The sequence below is a fragment of the Chiloscyllium punctatum genome, chromosome 13, assembly GCF_047496795.1.
Source record: "Chiloscyllium punctatum isolate Juve2018m chromosome 13, sChiPun1.3, whole genome shotgun sequence".
NCBI lineage: Eukaryota > Metazoa > Chordata > Chondrichthyes > Orectolobiformes > Hemiscylliidae > Chiloscyllium > Chiloscyllium punctatum.
In genome coordinates, this window is record NC_092751.1 from 47,608,528 (window position 1) to 47,635,568 (window position 27,041).

General features: G+C 55.4%; 1 protein-coding gene across 1 annotated transcript; it reads left to right on the plus strand.

The window, feature by feature from the left end:
- Positions 1-18,586: 18,586 nt before the first annotated feature.
- LOC140484540 (uncharacterized) lies at positions 18,587-26,561 on the plus strand. Its single transcript, XM_072582912.1, has 2 exons — positions 18,587-19,275; positions 23,904-26,561. The coding sequence occupies exon 2, from the start codon at positions 24,236-24,238 to the stop codon at positions 25,241-25,243; it is 1,008 nt and encodes a 335-aa protein (XP_072439013.1). The 5' UTR covers positions 18,587-19,275; positions 23,904-24,235; the 3' UTR covers positions 25,244-26,561.
- The last annotated feature ends 480 nt before the right edge of the window (positions 26,562-27,041 follow it).

Consider the following 27,041-nt stretch of genomic DNA (forward strand, 5'->3'; position numbering starts at 1 on the left):
CACTCTCTCTCCCTCTCTCTCTCTCGCTCTCTCTGTCCCTCACTCTCTCCCTGTTTCTCTCTCTCTCTCTGTTTCTCTCTCTCTCTCTCTCCCTTTCCCTCTCTCGCTCTCTCTGTCCCTCTCTCTCTCTCCTGTCCATCTCTCTCTCTCTCCCAGTCCCTCTCTCTCTCCCTGTACCTCACGCTCTCTCTGTCCCACTCTCTCTCCCTTTCCATCTCTCTCTCTCCCTGTCCCTCTCTCTCCCCCTATCCCTCTCTCTCTCTCGCTGTCCCTCTCTCTCTCTCCCTGTCCCTCTCTCTCTCCCTGTCCCTCACTTTCCCTCTATCTGTCCCTCTCTCTCTCTGTCCCTCTCTCTCTCCCTGTCCATCTCTCTCTCTCTCACAGTCCCTCTCTCTCTCCCTGTACCTCATGCTCTCTCTGTCCCACTCTCTCTCCCTGTCCCTCTCTCTCTCTCACTGTCCCTCTCTCTCCCCTATCCCTCTCTCTCTCTCGCTGTCCCTCTCTCTCTCTCCCTGTCCCTCTCTCTCTCTCTCTCCCTGTTCCTCGTCTCTCTCCCTGTCCCTCTCTCTCTCTCCCTGTCCCTCTCACTCTCTCCCTGTCCCTATCTCTCTCTCTCTCTCACCCTGTCGCTCACTCTCTCCCTGTCCCTCACTCTCTCTCTGTCCCTCTCTCTCCCTCTCTCTCTCCCTGTTCCTCTCACTCTCTCCCCTGTCCCTCTCTCTCTCTCTCTCTCCCTGTCCCTCTCTCCCTGTCCCTCACTCTCTCACTGTCCCTCTCTCTCTCTCTGTCCCTCTCTGTCCCTCTCTCTCTCCCTGTCCCTCTCACTCTCTCTCCCTGTCCCTGTCTCTCTCTCTCCCTGTCCTTCTCTCTCTCACTGTACCTCACGCTCTCTCTGTCCCACTCTAACTCTCTCTCGCTCCCTGTCCCTCTCTCTCTACCTGTCCCTCACGCTCTCTCTGTCCCTCTCTGTCTCTCTCTCTCCCTGACCCTCTCTCTCTCTCCCTGTCCCTCACTTTCTCTCTATCTGTCCCTCTCTCTCTCTCCCGGTCCCTCTCTCTCTCCCTGTACCTCACTTTCTCTCTATCTGTCCCTCTTCTCTCTCTCTGTCCCTCTCTCTCTCTCTCTCTCTCTCTCTCTCTCTCTCTCTCTCCCAGTCCCTCTCTCTCTCTCCCTGTCCCTCTCTTTCTCTGTCCCTCTCTCTCTCCCTGTCCATCTCTCTCTCTCTCACAGTCCCTCTCTCTCTCCCTGTACCTCACGCTCTCTCTGTCCCACTCTCTCTCCCTGTCCATCTCACTCTCTCCCTGTCCCTCTCTCTCTCTCCCTGTCCCTCTCTCTCTCTGTCCCTCTCTCTCTCCCTGTCCATCTCACTCTCTCCCTGTCCCTCTCTCTCTCTCTCTCTCTCTCTCTCTCTCACCCTGTCGCTCACTCTCTCCCTGTCCCTCACCCTCTCCCTGTCCCTCTCTCTCCCTCTCTCTCTCCCTGTCCCTCTCACTGTCTCCCTGTCCCTCTCTCTCTCCCTCCCTGTCCCTCTCTCCCTGTCCCTCACTCTCTCACTGTCCCTCTCTCTCTGTCTGTCCCTCTCTGTCCCTCTCTCTCTCCCTGTCCCTCTCACTCTCTCTCCCTGTCCCTCTCTCTCTCTCTCCCTGTCCCTCTCTCTCTCCCTGTACTTCACGCTCTCTCTGTCCCACTCTCTCTCTCTCTCTCTCTCTCCCTGTCCCTCTCTCTCTACCTGTCCCTCACGCTCTCTCTGGCCCTCTCTTTCTCTCTCTCTCCCTGTCCCTCTCTCTCTCTCTCCCTGTCCCTCACTTTCTCTCGATCTGTCCCTCTCTCTCTCCCTGTCCCTCTCTCTCTCCCTGTCTCTCCCTCTCTCCCTGTCCCTCTCTCTCTCTCTCCCTGTCCCTCTGTCTCTCCCTGTCCCTCTCTTTCTCTCTATCTGTCCCTCTCTCTCTCTGTCCCTATCTCTCTCCCTGTCCCTCTCTCTCTCCCTGTCCCTCCCTCTCTCTCTCTCTCCCTGTCCCTCTCTCTCTCCCTGTCCCTCACTCTCTCTCCCTGTCCCTCTCTCTCTCACTGTCCCTCTCTCTCCCTCCCTGTCCCTCACTCTCTCTCCCTCTTTCTCTCGCTCTCCCTGTCCCTCTCCCTCCCCCGTCCTTCACTCTCTCTCCCTGTCCCACACACTCTCTCCCTCTCTCTCTCCCTGTTCCTCTCACTCTCTCCCTGTCCCTCTCTCTCTCTCTCTCTCTCCCTGTCCCTCTCTCCCTGTCCCTCACTCTCTCACTGTCCCTCTCTCTCTCTCTGTCCCTCTCTGTCCCTCTCTCTCTCCCTGTCCCTCTCACTCTCTCTCCCTGTCCCTCTCTCTCTCTCTCCCTGTCCCTCTCTCTCTCCCTGTACTTCACGCTCTCTCTGTCCCACTCTCTCTCTCTCTCTCTCTCTCCCTGTCCCTCTCTCTCTACCTGTCCCTCACGCTCTCTCTGGCCCTCTCTTTCTCTCTCTCTCCCTGTCCCTCTCTCTCTCTCTCCCTGTCCCTCACTTTCTCTCGATCTGTCCCTCTCTCTCTCTCTGTCCCTCTCTCTCTCCCTGTCTCTCTCTCTCTCTCCCTGTCCCTCTCTCTCTCTCTCCCTGTCCCTCTGTCTCTCCCTGTCCCTCTCTTTCTCTCTATCTGTCCCTCTCTCTCTCTGTCCCTATCTCTCTCCCTGTCCCTCTCTCTCTCCCTGTCCCTCCCTCTCTCTCTCTCTCCCTGTCCCTCTCTCTCTCCCTGTCCCTCACTCTCTCTGCCTGTCCCTCTCTCTCTCACTGTCCCTCTCTCTCCCTCCCTGTCCCTCACTCTCTCTCCCTCTTTCTCTCGCTCTCCCTGTCCCTCTCCCTCCCCCGTCCTTCACTCTCTCTCCCTGTCCCACACACTCTCTCCCTCTCTCTCTCCCTGTTCCTCTCACTCTCTCCCTGTCCCTCTCTCTCTCTCTCTCTCTCCCTGTCCCTCTCTCCCTGTCCCTCACTCTCTCACTGTCCCTCTCTCTCTCTCTGTCCCTCTCTGTCCCTCTCTCTCTCCCTGTCCCTCTCACTCTCTCTCCCTGTCCCTGTCTCTCTCTCTCCCTGTCCTTCTCTCTCTCCCTGTACCTCACGCTCTCTCTGTCCCTCTCTGTCTCTCTCTCTCCCTGTCCCTCTCTCTCTCTCCCTGTCCCTCTCTCTCTACCTGTCCCTCACGCTCTCTCTGTCCCTCTCTGTCTCTCTCTCTCCCTGTCCCTCTCTCTCTCTCCCTGTCCCTCACTTTCTCTCTATCTGTCCCTCTCTCTCTCTCCCGGTCCCTCTCTCTCTCCCTGACCAGCTCTCTCTCTCTCACAGTCCCTCTCTCTCTCCCTGTACCTCACTTTCTCTCTATCTGTCCCTCTCTCTCTCTGTCCCTCTCTCTCTCTCTCTCTCTCTCTCTCTCTCTCTCTCTCTCTCTCTCCCCAGTCCCTCTCTCTCTCTCCCTGTCCCTCTCTCTCTCCCTGTCCCTCACGCTCTCTGTCCCTCTCTCTCTCCCTGTCCATCACTCTCTCTGTCCCTCTCTCTCTCCCTGTCTCTCTCTCTCTCTCTCTTTCTCTCTCTCTCTCTCCCTGTCCCTCTCTCTCTCCCTGTCCCTGTCTATCTACCTGTCCCTCACGCTCTCTCTGTCCCTCTCTCTCTCTCTCTCTCTCCCTGTCCCTCTCTCTCTCTCCCTGTCCCTTACTTTCTCTCTATCTGTCCCTCTCTCTCTCTCTGTCCCTTTCTCTCTCCCTGTCCCTATCTCTCTCCCTGTCCCTCTCTCTCTCTCTCTCTCTCCCTGTCCCTCTCTCTCTCCCTGTCCCTCACTTTCTCTCTATCTGTCCCTCTCTCTCTCTGTCCCTCTCTCTCTCCCTGTCCCTCTCTCTCTCCCTGTCCCTCTCTCTCTCTCTCCCTGTCCCTCACTCTCTCTCCCTGTCCCTCTCTCTCTCACTGTCCCTCTCTCTCCCTCCCTGTCCCTCACTCTCTCTCCCTCTTTCTCTCTCTCTCTCCCTGTCCCTCTCCCTCCCCCGTCCTTCACTCTCTCTCCCTCTCCCACAATCTCTCTCCCTCTCTCTCTCTCTCTCTCTGGCCCTCACTCTCTCCCTGTTTCTCTCTCTCTCTGTTTCTCTCTCTCTCTCTCCCGTTCCCTCTCTCGCTCTCTCTGTCCCTCTCTCTCTCTCTGTCCCTCCCTCTCTCTGTGTCTCTGTCTCACTCTCTCTGTCCCTCTCTCTCTCCCTGTCCCTCTCTCTCTCTCCCTGTCCCTCACTCTCTCCCTGTCCCTCTCTCTCTCCCTGTCCCTCTCTCTCTCACCCCCTGTCCCTCACTCTCTCTCGCTGTCCCTCTCTCTCTCTCCCTGTCCCTCTCTCTCAACCTGTCCCTCACTCTCTCTCTGTCCCTCACTCTCTCCCCCTGTACCTCGCTCTCTCTCCCTGTCCATCTCTCTCTCTCTCCCCCTGTACCTCTGTCTCTCTCCCTGTCCCTCTCTCTCTCCCTGTCCCTCACGCTCTCTCTGTCACTCTCTGTCTCTCTCTCCCTGTCCCTCTCTCTCTCTCCCTGTCCCTCTCTCTCTCCCTGTCACTCTCTCTCTCTGTCCCTCTCTCTCTCCCTGTCCGTCTCACTCTCTCCCTGTCCCTCTCACACTCTCCCTGTCCCCCTCTCTCTCTCTCTCCCTGTCCATCTCTCTCCCTGTCCCTCTCTCTCTCAGTCCCTCCCTTTCTCCCTGTCCATCTCTCTATCAGTCCCTCTCTCTCTCCCTGTCCATCTCTCTCTCTGTCCCTCTCTCTCTCCCTGTCTCTCTCTCTCTCTTTCTCTCTCTCTCTCTCTCCCTGTCCCTCTCTCTCTCCCTGTCCCTGTCTCTCTACCTGTCCCTCACGCTCTCTCTGTCCCTCTCTCTCTCTCTCTCTCTCCCTGTCCCTCTCTCTCTCTCCCTGTCCCTCACTTTCTCTCTATCTGTCCCTCTCTCTCTCTCTGTCCCTTTCTCTCTCCCTGTCCCTCTCTCTCTCCCTGTCCCTCTCTCTCTCTCTCTCCCTGTCCCCCTCTCTCTCCCTGTCCCTCACTTTCTCTCTATCTGTCCCTCTCTCTCTCTGTCCCTCTCTCTCTCTCCCTGTCCCTCTCTCTCTCCCTGTCCCTCTCTCTCTCTCTCCCTGTCCCTCTCTCTCTCCCTGTCCCTCACTCTCTCTCCCTGTCCCTCTCTCTCTCACTGTCCCTCTCTCTCCCTCCCTGTCCCTCACTCTCTCTCCCTCTTTCTCTCTCTCTCTCCCTGTCCCTCTCCCTCCCCCGTCCTTCACTCTCTCTCCCTCTCCCACAATCTCTCTCCCTCTCTCTCTCTCTCTCTGTCCCTCACTCTCTCCCTGTTTCTCTCTCTCTCTCTGTTTCTCTCTCTCTCTCTCTCCCGTTCCCTCTCTCGCTCTCTCTGTCCCTCTCTCTCTCTCTGTCCCTCTCTCTCTCTGTGTCTCTGTCTCACTCTCTCTGTCCCTCTCTCTCTCCATGTCCCTCTCTCTCTCTCCCTGTCCCTCACTCTCTCCCTGTCCCTCTCTCTCTCCCTGTCCCTCTCTCTCTCTCCCCCTGTCCCTCACTCTCTCTCGCTGTCCCTCTCTCTCTCTCCCTGTCCCTCTCTCTCTCCCTGTCCCTCACTCTCTCTCTGTCCCTCACTCTCTCCCCCTGTACCTCGCTCTCTATCCCTGTCCCTCTCTCTCTCTCTCCCCCGTACCTCTGTCTCTCTCCCTGTCCCTCTCTCGCTCCCTGTCCCTCACGCTCTCTCTGTCACTCTCTGTCTCTCTCTCCCTGTCCCTCTCTCTCTCCCTGTCCCTCTCCATCTCCCTGTCCCTCTCTCTCTCTGTCCCTCTCTCTCTCCCTGTCCGTCTCACTCTCTCCCTGCCCCTCTCACACTCTCCCTGTCCCTCTCTCTCTCTCTCTCTCCCTGTCCATCTCTCTCACTGTCCCTCTCTCTCTCCCTGTCCATCTCTCTCTCTCCCTGTCCCTCTCTCTCTCTCTCACCCTGTTCCCCCTCTCTCTCCCTGTCCCTCTCTCTCTCAGTCCCTCCCTTTCTCCCTGTCCATCTCTCTCTCTGTCCCTCTCTCTCTCCCTGTCCATCTCTCTCTCTGTCCCTCTCTCTCTCCCTGTCCCTCTCTCTCTCCCTGTCCCTCTCTCTCTCTCTCCCTGTCCCTCTCTCTCTCAGTCCCTCCCTTTCTCCCTGTCCATCTCTCTCTCTGTCCCTCCATTTCTCCCTGTCCATCTCTCTCTCTGTCACTGTCTCTCTCCCTGTCCATCTCTCTCTCTGTCCCTCTCTCTCTCTCTCTGTCCCTCACGCTCTCTCTGTCACTCTCTCTCTCTCTCTCCCTTTCCCTCTCTCGCTCTCGCTGTCCCTCACTTTCTCTCTCCCTGTCCCTCTTTCTCTCTCTGTCCCTCTCTCTCTCCCTGTCCCTCTCTCTCTCTCTCCCTGTCCCTCTCTCTCTACCTGTCCCTCTCTCTAATTGTCCCTCTCTCTCTCTCTCTCTCCCTGTCCCTCTCTCTCTCCCTGTCCGTCTCTCTCTCTGTCCCTCTCTCTCTCCCTGTCCGTCTCACTCTCTCCCTGCCCCTCTCATACTCTCCCTGTCCCTCTCTCTCTCTCTCCCTGTCCATCTCTCTCACTGTCCCTCTCTCTCTCCCTGTCCATCTCTCTCTCTCCCTGTCCCTCTCTCTCTCTCTCCCTGTTCCCCCTCTCTCTCCCTGTCCCTCTCTCTCTCAGTCCCTCCCTTTCTCCCTGTCCATCTCTCTCCCTCTCCCTCTCTCTCTCCCTGTCCATCTCTCTCTCTGTCCCTCTCTCTCTCCATCTCTCTCTCTCTCTCTCTCTCTCTCTCTCTCCCTGTCCCTCTCTCTCTCCCAGTCCCTCTCTCTCTCTCTCTCCCTGTCCCTCTCCCTCCCCCGTCCTTCACTCTCTCTCCCTGTCCCACACTCTCTCTCCCTCTCTCTCTCTCGCTCTCTCTGTCCCTCACTCTCTCCCTGTTTCTCTCTCTCTCTCTGTTTCTCTCTCTCTCTCTCCCTTTCCCTCTCTCGCTCTCTCTGTCCCTCTCTCTCTCTCTGTCCATCTCTCTCTCTCTCCCAGTCCCTCTCTCTCTCCCTGTACCTCACGCTCTCTCTGTCCCACTCTCTCTCCCTTTCCCTCTCTCTCTCTCCCTGTCCCTCTCTCTCCCCCTATCCCTCTCTCTCTCTCGCTGTCCCTCTCTCTCTCTCCCTGTCCCACTCTCTCTCTCTCCCTGTTCCCCGTCTCTCTCCCTGTCCCTCTCTCTCTCTCCCTGTCCCTCTCACTCTCTCCCTGTCCCTCTCTCTCTCTCTCTCTCTCTCTCTCTCTCACCCTGTCGCTCACTCTCTCCCTGTCCCTAACTCTCTCTCTGTCCCTCTCTCTCCCTCTCTTTCTCCCTGTCCCTCTCACTCTCTCCCTGTCCCTCTCTCTCTCTCTCTCCCTGTCCCGCTCTCCCTGTCCCTCACTCTCTCACTGTCCCTCTCTCTCTCTGTCCCTCTCTCTCTCCCTGTCCCTCTCACTCTCTCTCCCTGTCCCTCTCTGTCTCTCTCTCCCTGTCCCTCCCTCTCTCCCTGTACCTCACGCTCTCTCTGTCCCACTCTCTCTCTCTCTCCCTGTCCCTCTCTCTCTACCTGTCCCTCACGCTCTCTCTGTCCCCCTCTCTCTCTCTCTCTCCCTGTCCCTCTCTCTCTCTCCCTGTCCCTGACTTTCTCTCTATCTGTCCCTCTCTCTCTCTGTCCCTTTCTCTCTCCCTGTCCCCCTCTCTCTCCCTGTCCCTCTCTCTCTCTCTCTCCCTGTCCCTCTCTCTCTCCCTGTCCCTCACTTTCTCTCAATCTGTCCCTCTCTCTCTCTGTCCCTCTCTCTCTCCCTGTCCCTCTCTCTCTCCCTGTCGCTCTCTCTCTCTCTCCCTGTCCCTCTCTCTCTCACTGTCCCTCTCTCTCCCTCCCTGTCCCTCACTCTCTCTCCCTCTTTCTCTCTCTCTCCCTGTCCCTCTCCCTCCCCCGTCCTTCACTCTCTCTCCCTGTCCCTCACTCTCTCCCTGTTTCTCTCTCTCTCTCTGTTTCTGTCTCTCTCTCTCCCTTTCCCTCTCTCGCTCTCTCTGTCCCTCTCTCTCTCTCTGTCCCTCTCTCTCTCTGTGTCTCTGTCTCACTCTCTCTGTCCCTCTCTCTCTCCCTGTCCTTCTCTCTCTCTCCCTGTCCCTCACTCTCTCCCTGTCCCTCTCTCTCTCCCTGTCCCTTTATCTCCCTCCCCCTGTCCCTCACTCTCTCTCGCTGTCCCTCTCTCTCTGACCCTGTCCCTCTCTCTCTCCCTGTCCCTCACTCTCTCTCTGTCCCTCACTCTCTCCCCCCTGTACCTCGCTCTCTCTCCCTGTCCCTCTCTCTCTCTCTCTCTCCCCCTGTACCTCTGTCTCTCTCCCTGTCCCTCTCTCTCTCCCTGTCCCTCACGCTCTCTCTGTCACTCTCTCTCTCTCTCTCCCTGTCCCTCTCTCTCTCTCCCTGTCCCTCTCTCTCTCCCTGTCCCTCTCTCTCTCTGTCCCTCTCTCTCCCCCTATCCCTCTCTCTCTCTCGCTGTCCCTCTCTCTCTCTCCCTGTCCCACTCTCTCTCCCTGTTCCCCGTCTCTCTCCCTGTCCCTCTCTCTCTCTCCCTGTCCCTCTCACTCTCTCCCTGTCCCTCTCTCTCTCTCTCTCTCTCACCCTGTCGCTCACTCTCTCCCTGTCCCTCACTCTCTCTCTGTCCCTCTCTCTCCCTCTCTCTCTCCCTGTCCCTCTCACTCTCTCCCTGTCCCTCTCTCTCTCTCTCTCCCTGTCCCTCTCTCCCTGTCCCTCACTCTCTCACTGTCCCTCTCTCTCTCTGTCCCTCTCTCTCTCCCTGTCCCTCTCACTCTCTCTCCCTGTCCCTCTCTGTCTCTCTCTCCCTGTCCCTCCCTCTCTCCCTGTACCTCACGCTCTCTCTGTCCCACTCTCTCTCTCTCTCCCTGTCCCTCTCTCTCTACCTGTCCCTCACGCTCTCTCTGTCCCCCTCTCTCTCTCTCTCTCTCCCTGTCGCTCTCTCTCTCCCTGTCCCTCACTTTCTCTCTATCTGTCCCTCTCTCTCTCTCTCTGTCCCTTTCTCTCTCCCTGTCCCCCTCTCTCTCCCTGTCCCTCTCTCTCTCTCTCTCCCTGTCCCTCTCTCTCTCCCTGTCCCTCAATTTCTCTCTATCTGTCCCTCTCTCTCTCTGTCCCTCTCTCTCTCCCTGTCCCTCTCTCTCTCCCTGTCCCTCTCTCTCACTCTCCCTGTCCCTCTCTCTCTCACTGTCCCTCTCTCTCCCTCCCTGTCCCTCACTCTCTCTCCCTCTTTCTCTCTCTCTCCCTGTCCCTCTCCCTCCCCCGTCCTTCACTCTCTCTCCCTGTCCCACACTCTCTCTCCCTCTCTCTCTCTCTCTGTCCCTCACTCTCTCCCTGTTTCTCTCTCTCTCTCTGTTTCTCTCTCTCTCTCTCTCTTTCCCTCTCTCGCTCTCTCTGTCCCTCTCTCTCTCTCTGTCCCTCTCTCTCTCTGTGTCTCTGTCTCACTCTCTCTGTCCCTCTCTCTCTCCCTGTCCTTCTCTCTCTCTCCCTGTCCCTCACTCTCTCCCTGTCCCTCTCTCTCTCCCTGTCCCTCTCTCTCTCTCCCCCTGTCCCTCACTCTCTCTCGCTGTCTCTCTCTCTCTCTCCTGTCCCTCTCTCTCTCCCTGTCCCTCACTCTCTCTCTGTCCCTCATTCTCTCCCCCTGTGCCTCGCTCTCTTTCCCTGTCCCTCTCTCTCTCTCTCCCCCTGTACCTCTGTCTCTCTCCCTGTCCCTCTCTCTCTCCCTGTCCCTCACGCTCTCTCTGTCACTCTCTCTCTCTCTCTCTCTCCCTGTCCCTCTCTCTCTCTCCCTGTCCCTCTCTCTCTCCCTGTCCATCTCTCTCACTGTCCCTCTCTCTCTCCCTGTCCATCTCTCTCTCTCCATGTCCCTCTCTCTCTCTCTCTCTCTCTCCCTGTTCCCCCTCTCTCTCCCTGTCCCTCTCTCTCTCAGTCCCCCCCTTTCTCCCTGTCCATCTCTCACTCTGTCCCTCTCTCTCTCCCTGTCCATCTCTCTCTCTGTCCCTCTCTCTCTCCCTGTCCCTCTCTCTCTCTCCCAATCCCTCTCTCTCTCTCTCTCCCTGTCCCTCTCTCTCTCCCTGTTCCTCTCTCTCTCTCTCTCCCTGTGCCTATCTCTCCCTGTCCCTCTCTCTCTCCCTGTCCCTCTCTCTCTCTGTCCCTCTCTCTCTCTCCCTGTCCCGCTCACTCTCTCCCTCTCCCTCTCTCTCTCTCCCTGTCCATCTCTCTCTCTATCCATCTCTCTCTCCCTGTCCCTCTCTCTCTCTCCCTGTCCCTCTCTCTCTCCCTGTCCCTCTCTCTCTCTGTCCCTCACGCTCTCTCTGTCACTCTAGCTCTCTCTCTCTCTCCCTGTCCCTCTCTCTCTCTCCCTGTCCCCCTCTCTCTCCCTGTCCCTCACGCTCTCTCTGTCCCTCTCTCTCTCCCTGTCCCTCTCTCTCTCTCCCTGTCCCTCTCTCTCTCCCTGTCCCTCTCTCTAATTGTCTCTCTCTCTCTCTCTCTCTCCCTGTCCCTCTCTCTCTCCCTGTCCCTCTCTCTCCCTGTCCCTCTCTCTCTCCCTGTCCGTCTCATTCTCTCCCTGTCCCTCTCACACTCTCCCTGTCCCTCTCTCTCTCTCTCTCCCTGTCCATCTCTCTCACTGTCCCTCTCTCTCTCCCTGTCCATCTCTCTCTCTCCCTGTCCCTCTCTCTCTCTCTCTCTCTCCCTGTTCCCGCTCTCTCCCTGTCCCTCTCTCTCTCAGTCCGTCCCTTTCTCCCTGTCCATCTCTCTCTCTGTCCCTCTCTCTCCCTGTCCATCTCTCTCTCTGTCCCTCACTCTCTCCCTGTCCCTCTCTCTCCCTCTCTCTCTCTCTCTCTCTCCCTGTCCCTCTCTCTCTCCCAGTCCCTCTCTCTCTCTATCTCCCTGTCCATCTCTCTCTCTGTCCCTCTCTCTCTGTCCTGTCCATCTCTCTCTCTCTCCCAGTCCCTCTCTCTCTCCCTGTACCTCACGCTCTCTCTGTCCCACTCACTCTCCCTGTCCCTCTCTCTCTCTCCCTGTCCCTCTCTCTCCCCCTATCCCTCTCTCTCTCTCGCTGTCCCTCTCTCTCTCTCCCTGTCCCTCTCTCTCTCTCTCTCTCCCTGTTCCCCGTCACTCTCCTTGTCCCTCTCTCTCTCTCCCTGTCCCTCTCACTCTCTCCCTGTCCCTCTCTCTCTCTCTCTCTCTCTCACCCTGTCGCTCACTCTCTCCCTGTCCCTCACTCTCTCTCTCTGTCCCTCTCTCTCCCTCTCTCTCTCCCTGTCCCTCTCACTCTCTCCCTGTCCCTCTCTCTCTCTCCCTGTCCCTCTCTCCCTTTCCCTCACTCTCTCACTGTCCCTCTCTCTCTCTCTGTCCCTCTCTCTCTCCCTTTCCCTCTCTCGCTCTCGCTGTCCCTCACTTTCTCTCTCCCTGTCCCTCTTTCTCTCTCTGTCCCTCTCTCTCTCCCTGTCCCTCTCTCTCTCTCCCTGTCCCTCTCTCTCTCCCTGTCCCTCTCTCTAATTGTCTCTCTCTCTCTCTCCCTGTCCCTCTCTCTCTCCCTGTCCCTCTCTCTCCCTGTCCCTCTCTCTCTGTCCCTGTCCGTCTCATTCTCTCCCTGTCCCTCTCACACTCTCCCTGTCCCTCTCTCTCTCTCTCTCCCTGTCCATCTCTCTCACTGTCCCTCTCTCTCTCCCTGTCCATCTCTCTCTCTCCCTGTCCCTCTCTCTCTCTCTCTCTCCCTGTTCCCGCTCTCTCCCTGTCCCTCTCTCTCTCAGTCCCTCCCTTTCTCCCTGTCCATCTCTCTCTCTGTCCCTCTCTCTCCCTGTCCATCTCTCTCTCTGTCCCTCTCTCTCTCCCTGTCCCTCTCTCTCCCTCTCTCTCTCTCTCTCTCTCTCTCCCTGTCCCTCTCTCTCTCCCAGTCCCTCTCTCTCTCCATCTCCCTGTCCATCTCTCTCTCTGTCCCTCTCTCTCTCTCCTGTCCATCTCTCTCTCTCTCCCAGTCCCTCTCTCTCTCCCTGTACCTCACGCTCTCTCTGTCCCACTCTCTCTCCCTGTCTCTCTCTCTCTCTCCCTGTCCCTCTCTCTCCCCCTATCCCTCTCTCTCTCTCGCTGTCCCTCTCTCTCTCTCCCTGTCCCTCTCTCTCTCTCTCTCCCTGTTCCCCGTCACTCTCCTTGTCCCTCTCTCTCTCTCCCTGTCCCTCTCACTCTCTCCCTGTCCCTCTCTCTCTCTCTCTCTCACCCTGTCGCTCACTCTCTCCCTGTCCCTCACTCTCTCTCTCTGTCCCTCTCTCTCCCTCTCTCTCTCCCTGTCCCTCTCACTCTCTCCCTGTCCCTCTCTCTCTCTCCCTGTCCCTCTCTCCGTTTCCCTCACTCTCTCACTGTCCCTCTCTCTCTCTCTGTCCCTCTCTCTCTCCCTGTCCCTCTCACTCTCTCTCCCTGTCCCTCTCTCTCTCTCTCTCTCTCTCTCCCTGTCTCTCTCTCTCTCTCTCTCTCCCTGTCCCTCTCTCTCTCCCTGTACCTCACGCTCTCTCTGTCCCACTCTCTCTCTCTCTCTCTCTCTCCCTGTCCCTCTCTCTCCACCTGTCCCTCACGCTCTCTCTGGCCCTCTCTCCCTGTCCCTCTCTCTCCCTCCCTGTCCATCACTTTCTCTCTATCTGTCCCTCTCTCTCTCTCTGTCCCTCTCTCTCTCCCTGTCCCTCTCTCTCTCCCTGTCCCTCTCTCTCTTTCTCTCTCTCTATCCCTGTCCCTCTCGCTCTCCCTGTCCCTCACTTTCCCTCTATCTGTCCCTCTCTCTTTCTGTCCCTCACTTTCTCTCTATCTGTCCCTCTCTCTCTCCCTGTCCCTCTCTCTCTCTCTCCCTGTCCCTCTATCTCTCCCTGTCCCTCACTCTCTCTCCCTGTCCCTCTCTCTCTCACTGTCCCTCTCTCTCTCTCCCTGTCCCTCACTCTCTCTCCCTCCTTCTCTCTCTCTCCCTGTCCCTCTCCCTCCCCCGTCCTTCACTCTCTCTCCCTGTCCCTCTCCCTCCCCCGTCCTTCACTCTCTCTCCCTCTCTCTCTCTCTCTCTGTCCCTCACTCTCTCCCTGTTTCTCTCTCTCTCTCTGTTTCTCTCTCGCTCTCTCCCTTTCCCTCTCTCGCTCTCTCTGTCCCTCTCTCTCTCTCTGTCCCTCTCTCTCTCTGTGTCTCTGTCTCACTCTCTCTGTCCCTCTCTCTCTCCCTGTCCCTCTCCCTCTCTCTCCCTGTCCCTCTCACTCTCTCCCTGTCCCTCTCTCTCTCCCTGTCCCTCTCTCTCTCTCCCCCTGTCCCTCACTCTCTCTCGCTGTCCCTCTCTCTCTCTCCCTGTCCCTCTCTCTCTCCCTGTCCCTCACTCTCTCTCTGTCCCTCACTCTCTCCCCCTGTACCTCGCTCTCTCTCCCTGTCCCTCTCTCTCTCTCCCCCTGTACCTCTGTCTCTCTCCCTGTCCCTCTCTCTCTCCCTGTCCCTCACGCTCTCTCTGTCACTCTCTCTCTCTCTCCCTGTCCCTCTCTCTCTCTCCCTGTCCCTCTCTCTCTCCCTGTCAGTCACGCTCTCTCTGTCCCTCTCTCACTCTCTCTCCCTTTCCCTCTCTCTCTCTCGCTGTCCCTCTCACTCTCTCCCTGTCCCTCTTTCTCTCTCTGTCCCTCTCTCTCTCCCTGTCCCTCTCTCTCTCTCCCTGTCCCTCTCTCTCTCGACCTGTCTCTATCTCTAATTGTCCCTCTCCCTCTCCCTGTCCATCTCTCTCTCTGTCACCCTCTCTCTCTCCCTGTCCCTCTCGCTCTCCCTGTCCCTCTCTCTCTCGGTCCCTCTCTCCCTCTACCTGTACCTCTTACTCTCTCCCTCTCCCTCTGTCTGTCTGTCTGTCTGTCTCTCTCTCTCTCCCTGTCCATCTCTCTCTCTGTCCCGCTCACTCGCTCCCTGTCCCTCTCTCTGTCCCTCTCTCTCTCTCCCTGTCCCTCTCTGTCTCCCTGTCCCTCTCTCACTCCCTGTCCCTCTCTCTCTCCCTGTCCCTCGCTCTCTCTCCGAATCCCTCTCTCTCTCTCCCTGTCCCTCTCTCTCTCCCTGTTCCTCTCTCTCTCTCTCTCTCTCCCTGTCCCTCTCTCTCTCTCCCTGTCCCTCTCTCTCTCCCTGTCCCTCTCTCTCTCTGTCCCCCTGTCTCTCTCCCTGTCCCTCTCACTCTCTCCCTGTCCCTCTTTCTCTCTCTGTCCCTCTCTCTCTCCCTGTCCCTCTCTCTCTCTCCCTGTCCCTCTCTCTCTCGACCTGTCTCTATCTCTAACTGTCCCTCTCCCTCTCCCTGTCCATCTCTCTCTCTGTCACCCTCTCTCTCACCCTGTCCCTCTCGCTCTCCCTGTCCCTCTCTCTCTCGGTCCCTCTCTCCCTCTACCTGTACCTCTTACTCTCTCCCTCTCCCTCTGTCTGTCTGTCTGTCTGTCTCTCTCTCTCCCTGTCCATCTCTCTCTCTGTACCGCTCACTCGCTCCCTGTCCCTCTCTCTGTCCCTCTCTCTCTCTCCCTGTCCCTCTCTGTCTCCCTGTCCCTCTCTCACTCCCTGTCCCTCTCTCTCTCCCTGTCCCTCTCTCTCTTTCCGAATCCCTCTCTCTCTCTCCCTGTCCCTCTCTCTCTCCCTGTCTCTCTCTCTCTCTCCCTGTCCCTCTCTCTCTCCCTGTCCCTCTCTCTCTCTGTCCCCCTCTCTCTCTCCCTGACCCTCTCTCTCTCTCTCTCTCTCGCTCTCTCTCTCTCCCTGTCACTCTCTGTCTCCCTGTCCCTCTCTCTCTCTCTGTCCCTCTCTCTCTCCCTGTCCCTCTCTCTCTCTGTCCCCCTCTCTCTCTCCCTGTCCCTCTCTCTCTCTCTCTCTCTCGCTCTCTCTCTCTCCCTGTACCTCACGCTCTCTCTGTCCCACTCTCTCTCCCTGTCCCTCTCTCTCTCTCCCTGTCCCTCTCTCTCCCCCTATCCCTCTCTCTCTCTCGCTGTCCCTCTCTCTCTCTCCCTGTCCCTCTCTCTCTCCCTCTTCCCCGTCACTCTCCTTGTCCCTCTCTCTCTCTCCCTGTCCCTCTCACTCTCTCCCTGTCCCTCTCTCTCTCTCTCTCTCTCTCATCCTGTCGCTCACTCTCTCCCTGTCCCTCACTCTCTCTCTCTGTCCCTCTCTCTCCCTCTCTCTCTCCCTGTCCCTCTCACTCTCTCCCTGTCCCTCTCTCTCTCACTCCCTGTCCCTCTCTCCCTGTCCCTCACTCTCTCACTATCCCCCTCTCTCTCTCTGTCGCTCTCTCTCTCCCTGTCCCTCTCACTCTCTCTCCCTGTCCCAATCTCTCTCTCTCTCTCTCCCTGTCCCTCTCTCTCTACCTGTCCCTCATGCTCTCTCTGGCCCTCTCTCTCCCTGTCCCTCTCCCTCCCTCCCTGTCCCTCACTTTCTCTCTATCTGTCCCTCTCTCTCTCTCTGTCCCTCTCTCTCTCCCTGTCCCTCTCTCTCTCCCTGTCCCTCTCTCTCTCCCTGTCCCTCTCTCTCTCTCCCCCTGTCCCTCACTCTCTCTCGCTGTCCCTCTCTCTCTCTCCCTGTCCCTCTCTCTCTCCCTGTCCCTCAATCTCTCTCTGTCCCTCACTCTCTCCACCTGTACCTCGCTCTCTCTCCCTGTCCCTCTCTCTCTCTCTCCCCCTGTACCTCTGTCTCTCTCCCTGTCCCTCTCTCTCTCCCTGTCCCTCACGCTCTCACTGTCACTCTCTGTCTCTCTCTCCCTGTCCCTCTCTCTCTCTCCCTGTCCCTCTCTCTCTCCCTGTCCCTCACGCTCTCTCTGTCCCTCTCTCACCTTCTCTCTCCCTTTCCCTCTCTCTCTCTCGCTGTCCCTCACTTTCTCTCTCCCTGTCCCTCTTTCTCTCTCTGTCCCTCTCTCTCTCCCTGTCCCTCTCTCTCTCTCCCTGTCCCTCTCTCTCTCGACCTGGCTCGATCTCTAATTGTCCCTCTCCCTCTCCCTGTCCATCTCTCTCTCTGTCACCCTCTCTCTCTCCCTGTCCCTCTCGCTCTCCCTGTCCCTCTCGCTCTCGGTCCCTCTCTCCTTCTACCTGTACCTCTTCCTCTCTCCCTCTCCCTCTGTCTGTCTGTCTCTCTCTCTCTCTCTCCCTGTCCATCTCTCTCTCTGTCCCGCTCACTCGCTCCCTGTCCCTCTCTGTCCCTCTCTCTCTCTCCCTGTCCCTCTCTGTCTCCCTGTCCCTCTCTCACTCCCTGTCCCTCTCTCTCTCCCTGCCCCTCTCTCTCTCTCCGAATCCCTCTCTCTCTCTCCCTGTCCCTCTCTCTCTCTCCCTGTTCCTCTCTCTCTCTCTCTCTCCCTGTCCCTCTCTCTCTCTCCCTGTCCCTCTCTCTCTCCCTGTCCCTCTCTCTCTCTGTCCCCCTCTCTCTCTCCCTGACCCTCTCACTCTCTCCCTGTCCCTCTCTCTCTCTCTCTCTCGCTCTCTCTCTCTCCCTGTCCCTCTCTCTCTCCCTGTCCCTCTCTCTCTCTCTGTCCCTCTCTCTCTCCCTGTCCATCTCTCTCTCTGTCCCACTCTCCCTCTCCCTGTCCATCTCTCTCTCTGTCCCTCTCTCTCTCTCCCAGTCCCTCTCTCTCTCTGTCCCTCTCTGTCTCTCTCTCTCTCTCTCTCTCTCTCTCTCTTACTGTCCCTCTCTCTCTCCCAGTCCCTCTCCCTCTCCCTGTCCATCTCTCTCTCTGTCCCTCTCTCTCTCCCTGTTCATCTCTCTCTCTGTCCCTCTCTCTCTTTCCCTGTCCTTCTCTCTCCCTGTCCCTCTCTCTCGCTTTTCCTCTCTCTCTCCCTGTCCCATCTCTCTCTCTGTCCCTCTCTCTCTCTCCCTGTCCCTCTCTCTCTCACTGTCCCTCTCTCTCTCTCTCTCCCTGACCCTCTCTCTCTCCCTGTCCCTCTCTCTCTCCCTGTCCCTCTCTCTCTCTACCTGTCCCTCTCTCTCTCTCTCCCTGTCCCTCTTTCTCCATGTCCCTCTCTCTCCCCCTGTCTCTCTCTCTCTCTCCCTGTCCCTCTCACTCTCTCCCTGTCCCTCACTCTCTCTCCCTGTCCCTCTTACTCTCTCCCTGTCCCTCTCTCTCTCTCTCTGTCTCCCTGTCACTCTCTCTCTCTCTTTCCCTCTCTCTCTATCTCCCTGTCCCTCTATCTCTCTGTCCCTCTCTCATTCTCTCCCAGTGCCTCTCTCTCTCCCTGTCCCTCTCTCTCTCTCCCTGTCCCTCTCTCTCTCCCATTCCCTCTCTCTCTCACTGTCCCTCTCTCTCTCTGTCCCTCTCTCTCTCCCTGTCCATCTCTCTCTCTGTCCCTCTCTCATTCCCTCCCAGTGCCTCTCTCACTCCCTGTCCCTCTCTCTCTCTCCCTGTCCCTCTCTCTCTCCCAGTCCCTCTCTCTCTCCCTGTCTCTCTCTCTCTCTCCCTGCCCCTCTCTCTCTCTCTGTCCCTCTCTCTCCCTGTCAATCTCTCTCTCTGTCCCTCTCTCTCTCTCCCTGTCCCTCTCTCTCTCACTGTCCCTCTCTCTCTCTCTCTCTCTCTCTCCGTGCCCCTCTCTCTCCCTGTCCCTCTCTCTCACCCTGTCCCTCTCTCTCTCTACCTGTTCCTCTCTCTCTCTCCCTGTCCCTCTCTCTCTCCATGTCCTTCTCTCTCCCCCTGTCTCTCACTCTCTCTCCCTGTCCCTCTCATTCTCTCCCTGTCCCTCCCTCTCTCTCCCTGTCCCTCTCAATCTCTCCCTGTCCGTCTCTCTGTCTCTCTGTCTCCCTGTCACTCTCTCTCTCTTTCCCTCTCTCTCTGTTTCCCTGTCCCTCTCTCTCTCTGTCCCTCTCTCATTCTCTCCCTGTCCCTCTCACACTCTCCCTGTCCCTCTCTCTCTCTCTCTCTCCCTGTCCATCTCTCTCACTGTCCCTCTCTCTCTCCCTGTCCATCTCTCTCTCTCCCTGTCCCTCTCTCTCTCTCTCTCCCTGTTCCCGCTCTCTCCCTGTCCCTCTCTCTCTCAGTCCCTCCCTTGCTCCCTGTCCATCTCTCTCTGTGTCCCTCTCTCTCTCCCTGTCCATCTCTCTCTCTGTCCCTCTCTCTCTCCCTGTCCCTCTCTCTCTCTCTCTTTCTCTCTCTCTCTCTCTCTCTCTCTCTCTCTCTCCCTGTCCCTCTCTCTCTCCCAGTCCCTCTCTCTCTCTATCTCCCTGTCCATCTCTCTCTCTGTCCCTCTCTCTCTCTCCTGTCCATCTCTCTCTCTCTCCCAGTCCCTCTCTCTCTCCCTGTACCTCACGCTCTCTCTGTCCCACTCTCTCTCCCTGTCCCTCTCTCTCTCTCCCTGTCCCTCTCTCTCCCCCTATCCCTCTCTCTCTCTCTCGCTGTCCCTCTCTCTCTCTCCCTGTCCCTCTCTCTCTCCCTCTTCCCCGTGTAGGGGGTAGTGTAATTTTTAAACGGTTAGCTGCCTTTTAGTCTTTTCTACCTCATACTAAACACAAGCAGACACTCAACTGTTGCCGGACCTCCCCCACGTTTATATGAATGAAACAGTTGTAACAGCTTTCCTCGATAGTTGAGAGGCCGCCCTTAACCACAGTTGTACAACATCATCCATATAAGGGAAGAACGGGAAGCTCAAACACTGATTGGCCAAGTGAATGATAAAAGAATCCCAGGCACCAGAACCCAAATAAGGAAAACAGTGGGGAATCCGAGCACTCGTTGGTCAAGGCAGCAGTAGTAAACCCAGCCCACATATACATGTATATAATGTGTGGAGATTACTATGCTTGTGTGTGTGTACCTTTGGGAACAGCACCCGACTTTGCAAAGTTGAATGAAAAGTTTTGGACTGACTCCTCCGTGTCTTTGTTCCTGGGAAGGGAAATAAAAAGTGCCGTAGATGGGGCTGGATAGCCACTTATCTCGCACAATTGGGGGCTCCTCCGGGATGAAATAATTATTGCCGGGGGGGGCAGTCTCTTCGGCTCACGGATCATGCCTGATTACAACAAAGACGCGTCTAGTATATATTTATACTTCTCACTGATCGGCTTGGTCCGTTGGCCGTCGGCCAAGAGACGATGTGACCCGGCTCATTTAAAAATAATTTTGAATCCTGGAAAAGGAACACACGGACGAGTGCTGGGACGACCGGTTAGTGACTATACACGGGGGTACACACATTTTAAAAGGCCAGACAACTCCGTGCACGGATCAAGGTAAGAGATTCTTTTGTTCTTCCTTGTTGGCCGCGTGGTTTTGACGGTCATCTGTGAAAACGCTTTGGGCGTTTAAGACCAGGACTGAAGATAAACCACGGGAAATTGTGGTTTTGACGGTCATCTGTGAAAACACTTTGGGCGTTTAAGACCAGGACTGAAGATAAACCACGGGAAATTGTGGTTTTGACGGTCATCTGTGAAAACGCTTTGGGCGTTTAAGACCAGGACCGAAGATAAACCATGGGAAATCAGACTTCTAGATTTACTAAGGAAAAGTCAGGGAAGACTGCAAATGGGAAAGAAATACCCCCCGATAGTCCATTAGGTCGGAAGTTAAGTCTATGGACGGACAGTAGTAGAACGAAGGACTTAAAGAAAGAGACCATGATAAAATATTGTTGTTTTATATGGACCAAAGCACCTATCCGCGCCCCCTCGGTAGTTTGGTCCGAGTATGGGTCTGATGAAGACTGGGTGTGTCAAATCCTAAATGTATATGTTAACAGAAAACAACCGTTTGACCCAGAGGAGAGCAAATATGCCGCCGCCTGGTTGGCGGGAGACGGCGAGAGTCCCATGCGTCTCTATCCTCTGATTCCCCAAACAGACCCGAGGAAGCCCCAGAAGTCTTGGGACATCCTCACTGACGGTTTGCCACCGTCTTCCCCGCCCCCGTATATACCACCCGCGCACGACCAGGCGTCCAGCGCGGACCTCCCTCCTGCGATGGATAATTCCGAGTCCCAGCAGGCTACGACCAGTGAGGAAGGGACTGCTGGGGGGGGTACAGGAGGGGGCACAGAACTCACCCCAGGCACTAGGAAATCAGTCCGACTCGAGATGCGGAGAGGTCGAGAAGAGGGATTGAGAGCTGGGAGGAGTGACAATATTGAACAGCTGAACCCCTTACGAGAGGTGCCGTTTGGGAACGAACGGACCGGGTTCGTAGTACAACCTTTAAATTCTGGGGATATCCGGCAACTCCGTAATGAATGACCCCGTCTACTGGACGACCCCGTCAGTGTGGGAATACAACTGGACCAATTTCTGGGGCCCAGTATATACACATGGGCTGAACTGCAGGCCATGATGAGAATACTATTTAATTACGATGAAATTGTTATGATCCGGAATAGTGCAATGGCCATTTGGGATAGGGAGCATCAGGACGGCCCTCAGCGTGGAGAGCAGAAGTACCCCTTAGAGGACCCCCGGTGGGATCATAACGACGCGGGGGGAAGGGCCAATATGACAGACCTCAGAAGCCTTATAATCAGGGGAATCCAAACCTGCGTTCCCAAACAGCGGAATTTAGCAAAAGCATTTGAAGTTGGACAGAAAAAGGATGAATCCCCGAGTGAGTTTTTAGACCGTTTGCGGGAGTCCATGCAAAAGTATTCAGGTTTAGACCCCGATGGGGAAATAGGCAAGAGCATGCTTAAGGTACACTTTGTGACTAAGTCATGGCCTGACATTCAGAAGAAATTACAGAAAGTGGAGGATTGGGCTGAAAAGGATGTTGCAGAATTATTACGGGAAGCACAGAAGGTGTACGTTCAGAGGGATGTAATAAGGGAGAAACATAAGACAAAAATGATGGTGGCAGCCGTACGGGAAGCTTGTAAGTCCACCGGAATGGGGGAGGGAGGTTATGGGGTGGAAAGAGGAACGTCGAAGAAAAGTTGGAGAGGGAGAGAAGCGAGACGGGGCAGAAGTGAGAGAGGAAGAATTAGCCGTTACCATGTCATACCTTAGTGAGTCCCGATTGACAGAGATAGACCCTAGGGTTTGGGTCGCCAAAGGGAACTGGGGGGGACTCGCAATTCGACCTGTGGAGGTAAAATTAAAGCCCCAGAGCCCCGACGTCAGAGTGCGCCAATACCCCATCTCTTGGGAAGGGAGGCAGGGCCTGAAGACAGTTATGGAAGACCTAATAAAAGATGGATTGGTAGAGCCCTGTATGTCACGATACAATTCTCCCATCCTGCCGGTCCGGAAGTCGGATGGGAGCTACCGAATGGTCCAAGACCTAAGGGAGGTAAATAAAATTGTCCAAGTACGGCACCCTGTGGTACCGAACCCATACACTATTCTGGGGCGAATCCCCCCGGACCACGGCTGGTTTAGTGTTATAGACTTAAAGGATGCCTTCTGGGCGTGTCCCCTGGACAAGGACAGTAGGGATCTTTTTGCTTTTGAATGGGAGGATCCTGATACTGGCAGAAAACAACTGTACAGGTGGACCGTGCTCCCCCAAGGATTCACTGAGTCCCCGACTCTGTTCGGGCAGATTCTGGAACAATTATTGGAGGGACTAACCTTGTCCCCGTCCCTTAAGCTTATACAATACGTGGACGATCTCCTTTTATCCGGACCGGCGGAGGAGGACGTCCTACTTGGGACTAATGCCCTGTTAAATTACCTAGCTGAGAAGGGTTTAAGAGTGAGTCAGAAGAAGCTCCAATATGTCGAGAAAGAGGTTAAGTACCTGGGACACTTGATAAGCCAGGGACAGAAACGAATAAGTCCGGAAAGAGTGCGGGCAATAATCGAACTAGGCCTCCCAACGACCAAGAGGGAGTTGCGGAAGTTCTTGGGACTCTTAGGCTATTGTCGGTTATGGATAGACGACTATGCCCCCCTTACTAAAGACTTGTACCTAAAACTCATTGAGGAGGCACCCAACAGAATAAAATGGGAGAAGGAGGAGAAAAAGTTAATTGAAATCCTAAAAGGAAAATTGATGGCCGCACCTGTTTTAAGCTTGCCGGATTTTAGTAAGACATTTCGCCTCTTTGTGAACTCCTGAGAGGGAACCGCTCTTGGAGTGTTGACCCAGGACTGGGGGGGTAAAAGGAAGCCCGCGGCTTTCCTGTCAAAAATTCTGGATCCAGTCTCCCGAGGGTGGCCGGAGTGTGTCCAAGTGGTGGCAGCCACGGCAAAGCTGGTAGAGGAAATAAGGAAGTTGACTTTCGGGGCCCCCTTGACAGTCACTACTCCCCACCAGGTTAGAACTATCCTGAATCAGAAGGCCGGGAGGTGGCTGACTGACTCGAGAATTCTGAAATATGAAGCCATATTGTTAGACCGAGAAGACCTCCGAATAGAAGTCGGGGGCTGCCAGAACCCGGCGGACTTTCTTTGGAAAGGGGAAGGGGAGGAAGAACTGGAACACTGCTGTTCAGACATAATAGAGTACCAGAGTAAAGTGAGGGAAGATCTGAGGGATACCCCCTTACATGCAGGTAGGCGGTGGTACATTGATGGGTCCTCTCGAGTGATAGATGGGAAGAGACACAACGATTATGCAGTCATTAGTGAGACTGGTTGGGAATTAGTGGAAAGTGGACGGCTACCGAATGCCTGGTCCGCACAAACGTGCGAATTGTACGCCTTGCACCGGGCTCTGAGGAATTTAAAGGGAATAGCCGGGACAATCTACACTGACTCTAAGTATGCCTTTGGGGTAGTACACACCTTTGGGAAGATCTGGAAAGAAAGGGGAATGAGAAATAGTAGAGGAAAGGAGTTGGTCCACGAGGAACTAGTAGCCATGATCTTGGAGGATTTGTTGCTGCCACAAGAGATTGCAGTAGTACATGTGAAAGGACACCAGAAAGACGATAAAATAGAGACCCTGGGGAATCAATTGGCAGATGAACAGGCAAAATTGGCTGGGATGGGGAAGGAAGTAATAAACTGCCTGGTAAGGATTCCACAGATATCCGAAATTACCGAAGTGCCCACGTTTACTGACAAAGAAGAAACTCTTCTCGCGTCTCTGGGGGGTACAAAGGATAGGGAAGGCAAGTGGACCTTACCCGATGGCTGCCAGCTACTAAATCGACCGTTGACGCGGGACATTATTGCCCGTTTACACCAAGGGGGTCACTGGGGCGCCCAGGCACTGTGTGATGCCTTCCTGCGCTGATATGCTCACCCTGGTCTGTACACGGTAGCCAAGCAGGTCACAGGAGATTGTATAACATGTCGAAAGATTAACAAAAGGGGGCTGCGGCAGCATGCAAGACAAGGGGGTAGGAGTCCGGCCTATAGGCCGTTTGAGTATGTTCAGGTAGATTACACTGAGCTCCCCCCCATAGGTCGCCTGAAGTATCTATTAGTAGTGGTAGATCACCTGACAGGATGGGTGGAAGCTTTCCCCACTACCACGGCAACGGGCAACTCAGGTTAGCAAGATTCTACTCGAGCAAATCATCCCACGATTTGGGCTACCCCGCGCTATTGACTCTGACCAGGGGAGCCACTTCACCTCGACCGTCCTCCAGAATGTAGTGCAAGCAATGGGGATTGACTGGGATTTGCACACCCCCTGGCATCCCTCCTCCTCGGGCAAGGTCGAAAGAATGAACCAGACCATCAAAAAGCAGCTAACCAAGCTCACTAGTGAAATCGGCCTGCCTTGGACCAAATGCCTACCCCTTGCCCTGTTGCAAATTCGCACCCAGCCAAGGCGGGATTTGGGCGTCTCCCCTTTCGAAATGTTATTTGGCCTCCCGTTCCATGGGCCGAAGGGGGAACCTTATGTATTTGAGTCTCGGGATATGTTTGTGCAAAAATATGTGGTGGCTCTGGGGTCTGCTCTATCTCGTTTACGCCAACAGGGACTTTTGGCACAGACGCCGCCCCTCGAGTTTGCGGTGCACACCGTCAAGCCGGGTCAGTGGGTCCTGATTAAAAGCTGGAAGCAACGTACCCTCGAACCAACTTGGGACGGTCCCTTCCTGGTACTTTTGACGACCGAAACGGCTGTCCGTACGGCCGAAAAGGGCTGGACACATTACACTCGAGTCAAGGGACCAGTGCCACAACCGATGGAGGACGAACGAACCTCTCTGACAAAGGCATCTAAGGAACAGAGACTCTGAGAACGAACTAATCAGACTTTGGCGAGTCTAAAGGAACTGTGCCCTCGGGCTACGGGTGTCGTGACAAAATGCGGTCAATCGTATTGTTAACTTGCTATGCCATTGTCCTTGGGCTGGGTCATAGTGTGCGTGTTACCCAATTTGGTCTCCGGATGAAACAAATAGAGGACCGTCAGTGGTTCACCATCTCCGTGCTTGCCAACCAATCAACACAGACACTTAGCTTAGACCTATGTGAGTTGGTGCCCTGTAGGACTAAAAGTCAACTGAATCAAACTAAGCAGAATCTAGAGAGAGAAAGGGGATTCCAGGGTCAGACGTTAGTATTACAATTGTATGGTAGGGAAGGCCTAAGTAGGCTTCCAGCCCCCGGGGTCCAGGCTATGGTGTCAGTTGTCCGTGATCCCATCACCCCTGGACGAGATTGTGGGCATAATCGGTGCAATCCGCTTTATCTGACCATAAAGAACTTGGAAAAGAACGAGGCGAGACTTAATAGAACAATACTGGGTATTAGAGTTGGGGGCCAGGCAGGATGGGGGGGGGAAATGCAGCTGTGCTGCACGTATATCACGGTCATTGAAGCTGAGTCTGGGGGCTCATCCCCCACTGATAAGCAGGAAAAGATTAGAATAATTGAGACAACGGATTTGGAAAAGACCTTTGAAATAGAAACGGGATACGGGGAGGCGAATGCCTGGATGGAATGGGTCAAATATACTGTGAGGAGCATGAAAAAGAGTGATTGCTACGCATGCACGAGTGCCCGCCCTAACCCTCAGGTGGTCCCATTCCCGCTGGGATGGGAGAAACACCCACGAGCCATGGACTGCATGATAAGGCTGTACCAGGACCGAGAGGCCTGGAACGACCCCACTTGTCGACCCTTGAGTTTGAAGTTTTCCCCCGTCAGGTCTGAGGGGGCGCCCCGCCCGCCATCATTCTCAGGGGTAACGGGTACGCACCAGGCCTGCGTCTCTCGGACGGGACTACAGTGGGACGACGATGTGGGGACATTTGACAAGTGCAGCGGATCAATTCGGCTGGTCAATGAAACTACCGGGGGCGGGAATTAATCCCACATTCATGTACCTAGGGCAGACCTCTGGTGGTACTGTGGTGGGAGGGTTTTGCGACCGACCCTGCCCCGAAAATGGACGGGCACTTGTGCGATCGTTCAATTGGCCATCCCATTCACCCTGGTATTCGAAAAACAAGAGCAACCCCGTTCTAGTGGAAGAACTGAGAGAGCTTTGGAGACCTCTTTTGATGATAACATATATTTAGATGCCATAGGGGTCCCCAGGGGTGTTCCTGACGAATACAAGGCTAGGAACCAGATAGCGGCGGGTTTTGAGTCGTCACTGTTTTGGTGGGTGACTATCAATAAGAACGTGGATTGGATTAATTATATTTACTACAATCAGCAGAGGTTCATTAATTATACCCGGGATGCAGTGAAAGGAATAGCAGAACAACTGGACGCCACTAGTAGGATGGCGTGGTAAAATAGGTTGGCCTTAGACATGATGTTGGCAGAGAAGGGGGGTGTTTGTGTCATGATAGGCACTCAGTGCTGCACTTTCATCCCCAACAACACAGCCCCTGATGGGTCCATCACCCGTGCCCTGGATGGACTCACCACATTGGCGGACGAACTGGCCGAAAACTCGGGCATCGACTCTGGCCTCACGGACTGGTTGGAAGCTTGGTTCGGTAAATGGACGGGGGTGGTCGTTCCCTTTCTTGTCTCATGTATAGTGGTGGCAGGGGTACTCACTGCCCTTGGGTGTTGCGTTATTCCCTGTGTCCGGGGATTAACTCAACGACTGATCGAAACCGCCCTTACTAAGAAGGATGTTCCCTATGGGCAGGTTGAACGAATAAACCTCGAGATGGAACAACGTGAATCCCTCTTGGGCGGGGGTAGTATTAGAGAAGGGCAGTTTGATGAACAAGCTCGGGAGTTATTAAATGCCCTGGAGAAGAAACTTACGGTTGAAAAATTACAGGCCGTAAGAAAAGACACGGGGGATTTGTAGGGGGTAGTGTAATTTTTAAACGGTTAGCTGCCTTTTAGTCTTTTCTACCTCATAGTAAACACAAGCAGACACTCAACTGTTGCCGGAACTCCCCCACGTTTATATGAATGAAACAGTTGTAACAGCTTTCCTCGATAGTTGAGAGGCCGCCCTTAACCACAGTTGTACAACATCATCCATATAAGGGAAGAACGGGAAGCTCAAACACTGATTGGCCAAGTGAATAACAAAATAATCGCAGGCACCAGAACCCAAATAAGGAAAACAGTGGGGAATCCGAGCACTCGTTGGTCAAGGCAGCAGTAGTAAACCCAGCCCACATATACATGTATATAATGTGTGGAGATTACTATGCTTGTGTGTGTGTACCTTTGGAACAGCACCCGACTTTGCAAAGTTGAATGAAAAGTTTTGGACTGACTCCTCCGTGTCTTTGTTCCTGGGAAGGGAAATAAAAAGTGCCGTAGATGGGGCTGGATAGCCACTTATCTCGCACACCCGTCACTCTCCTTGTCCCTCTCTCTCTCTCCCTGTCCCTCTCACTCTCTCCCTGTCCCTCTCTCTCTCTCTCTCTCTCACCCTGTCGCTCACTCTCTCCCTGTCCCTCACTCTCTCTCTCTGTCCCTCTCTCTCCCTCTCTCTCTCCCTGTCCCTCTCACTCTCTCCCTGTCCCTCTCTCTCTCTCTCTCCCTGTCCCTCTCTCCCTGTCCCTCACTCTCTCACTGTCCCCCTCTCTCTCTCTGTCCCTCTCTCTCTCCCTGTCCCTCTCACTCTCTCTCCCTGTCCCACTCTCTCTCTCTCTCTCTCCCTGTCCCTCTCTCTCTACCTGTCC

What these genes read in the sequence shown, in the direction of transcription:
- LOC140484540 (XM_072582912.1), top strand. Translation starts at nt 24,236, where the DNA reads ATGCGGTCAATCGTATTGTTAACTTGCTATGCCATTGTCCTTGGGCTG.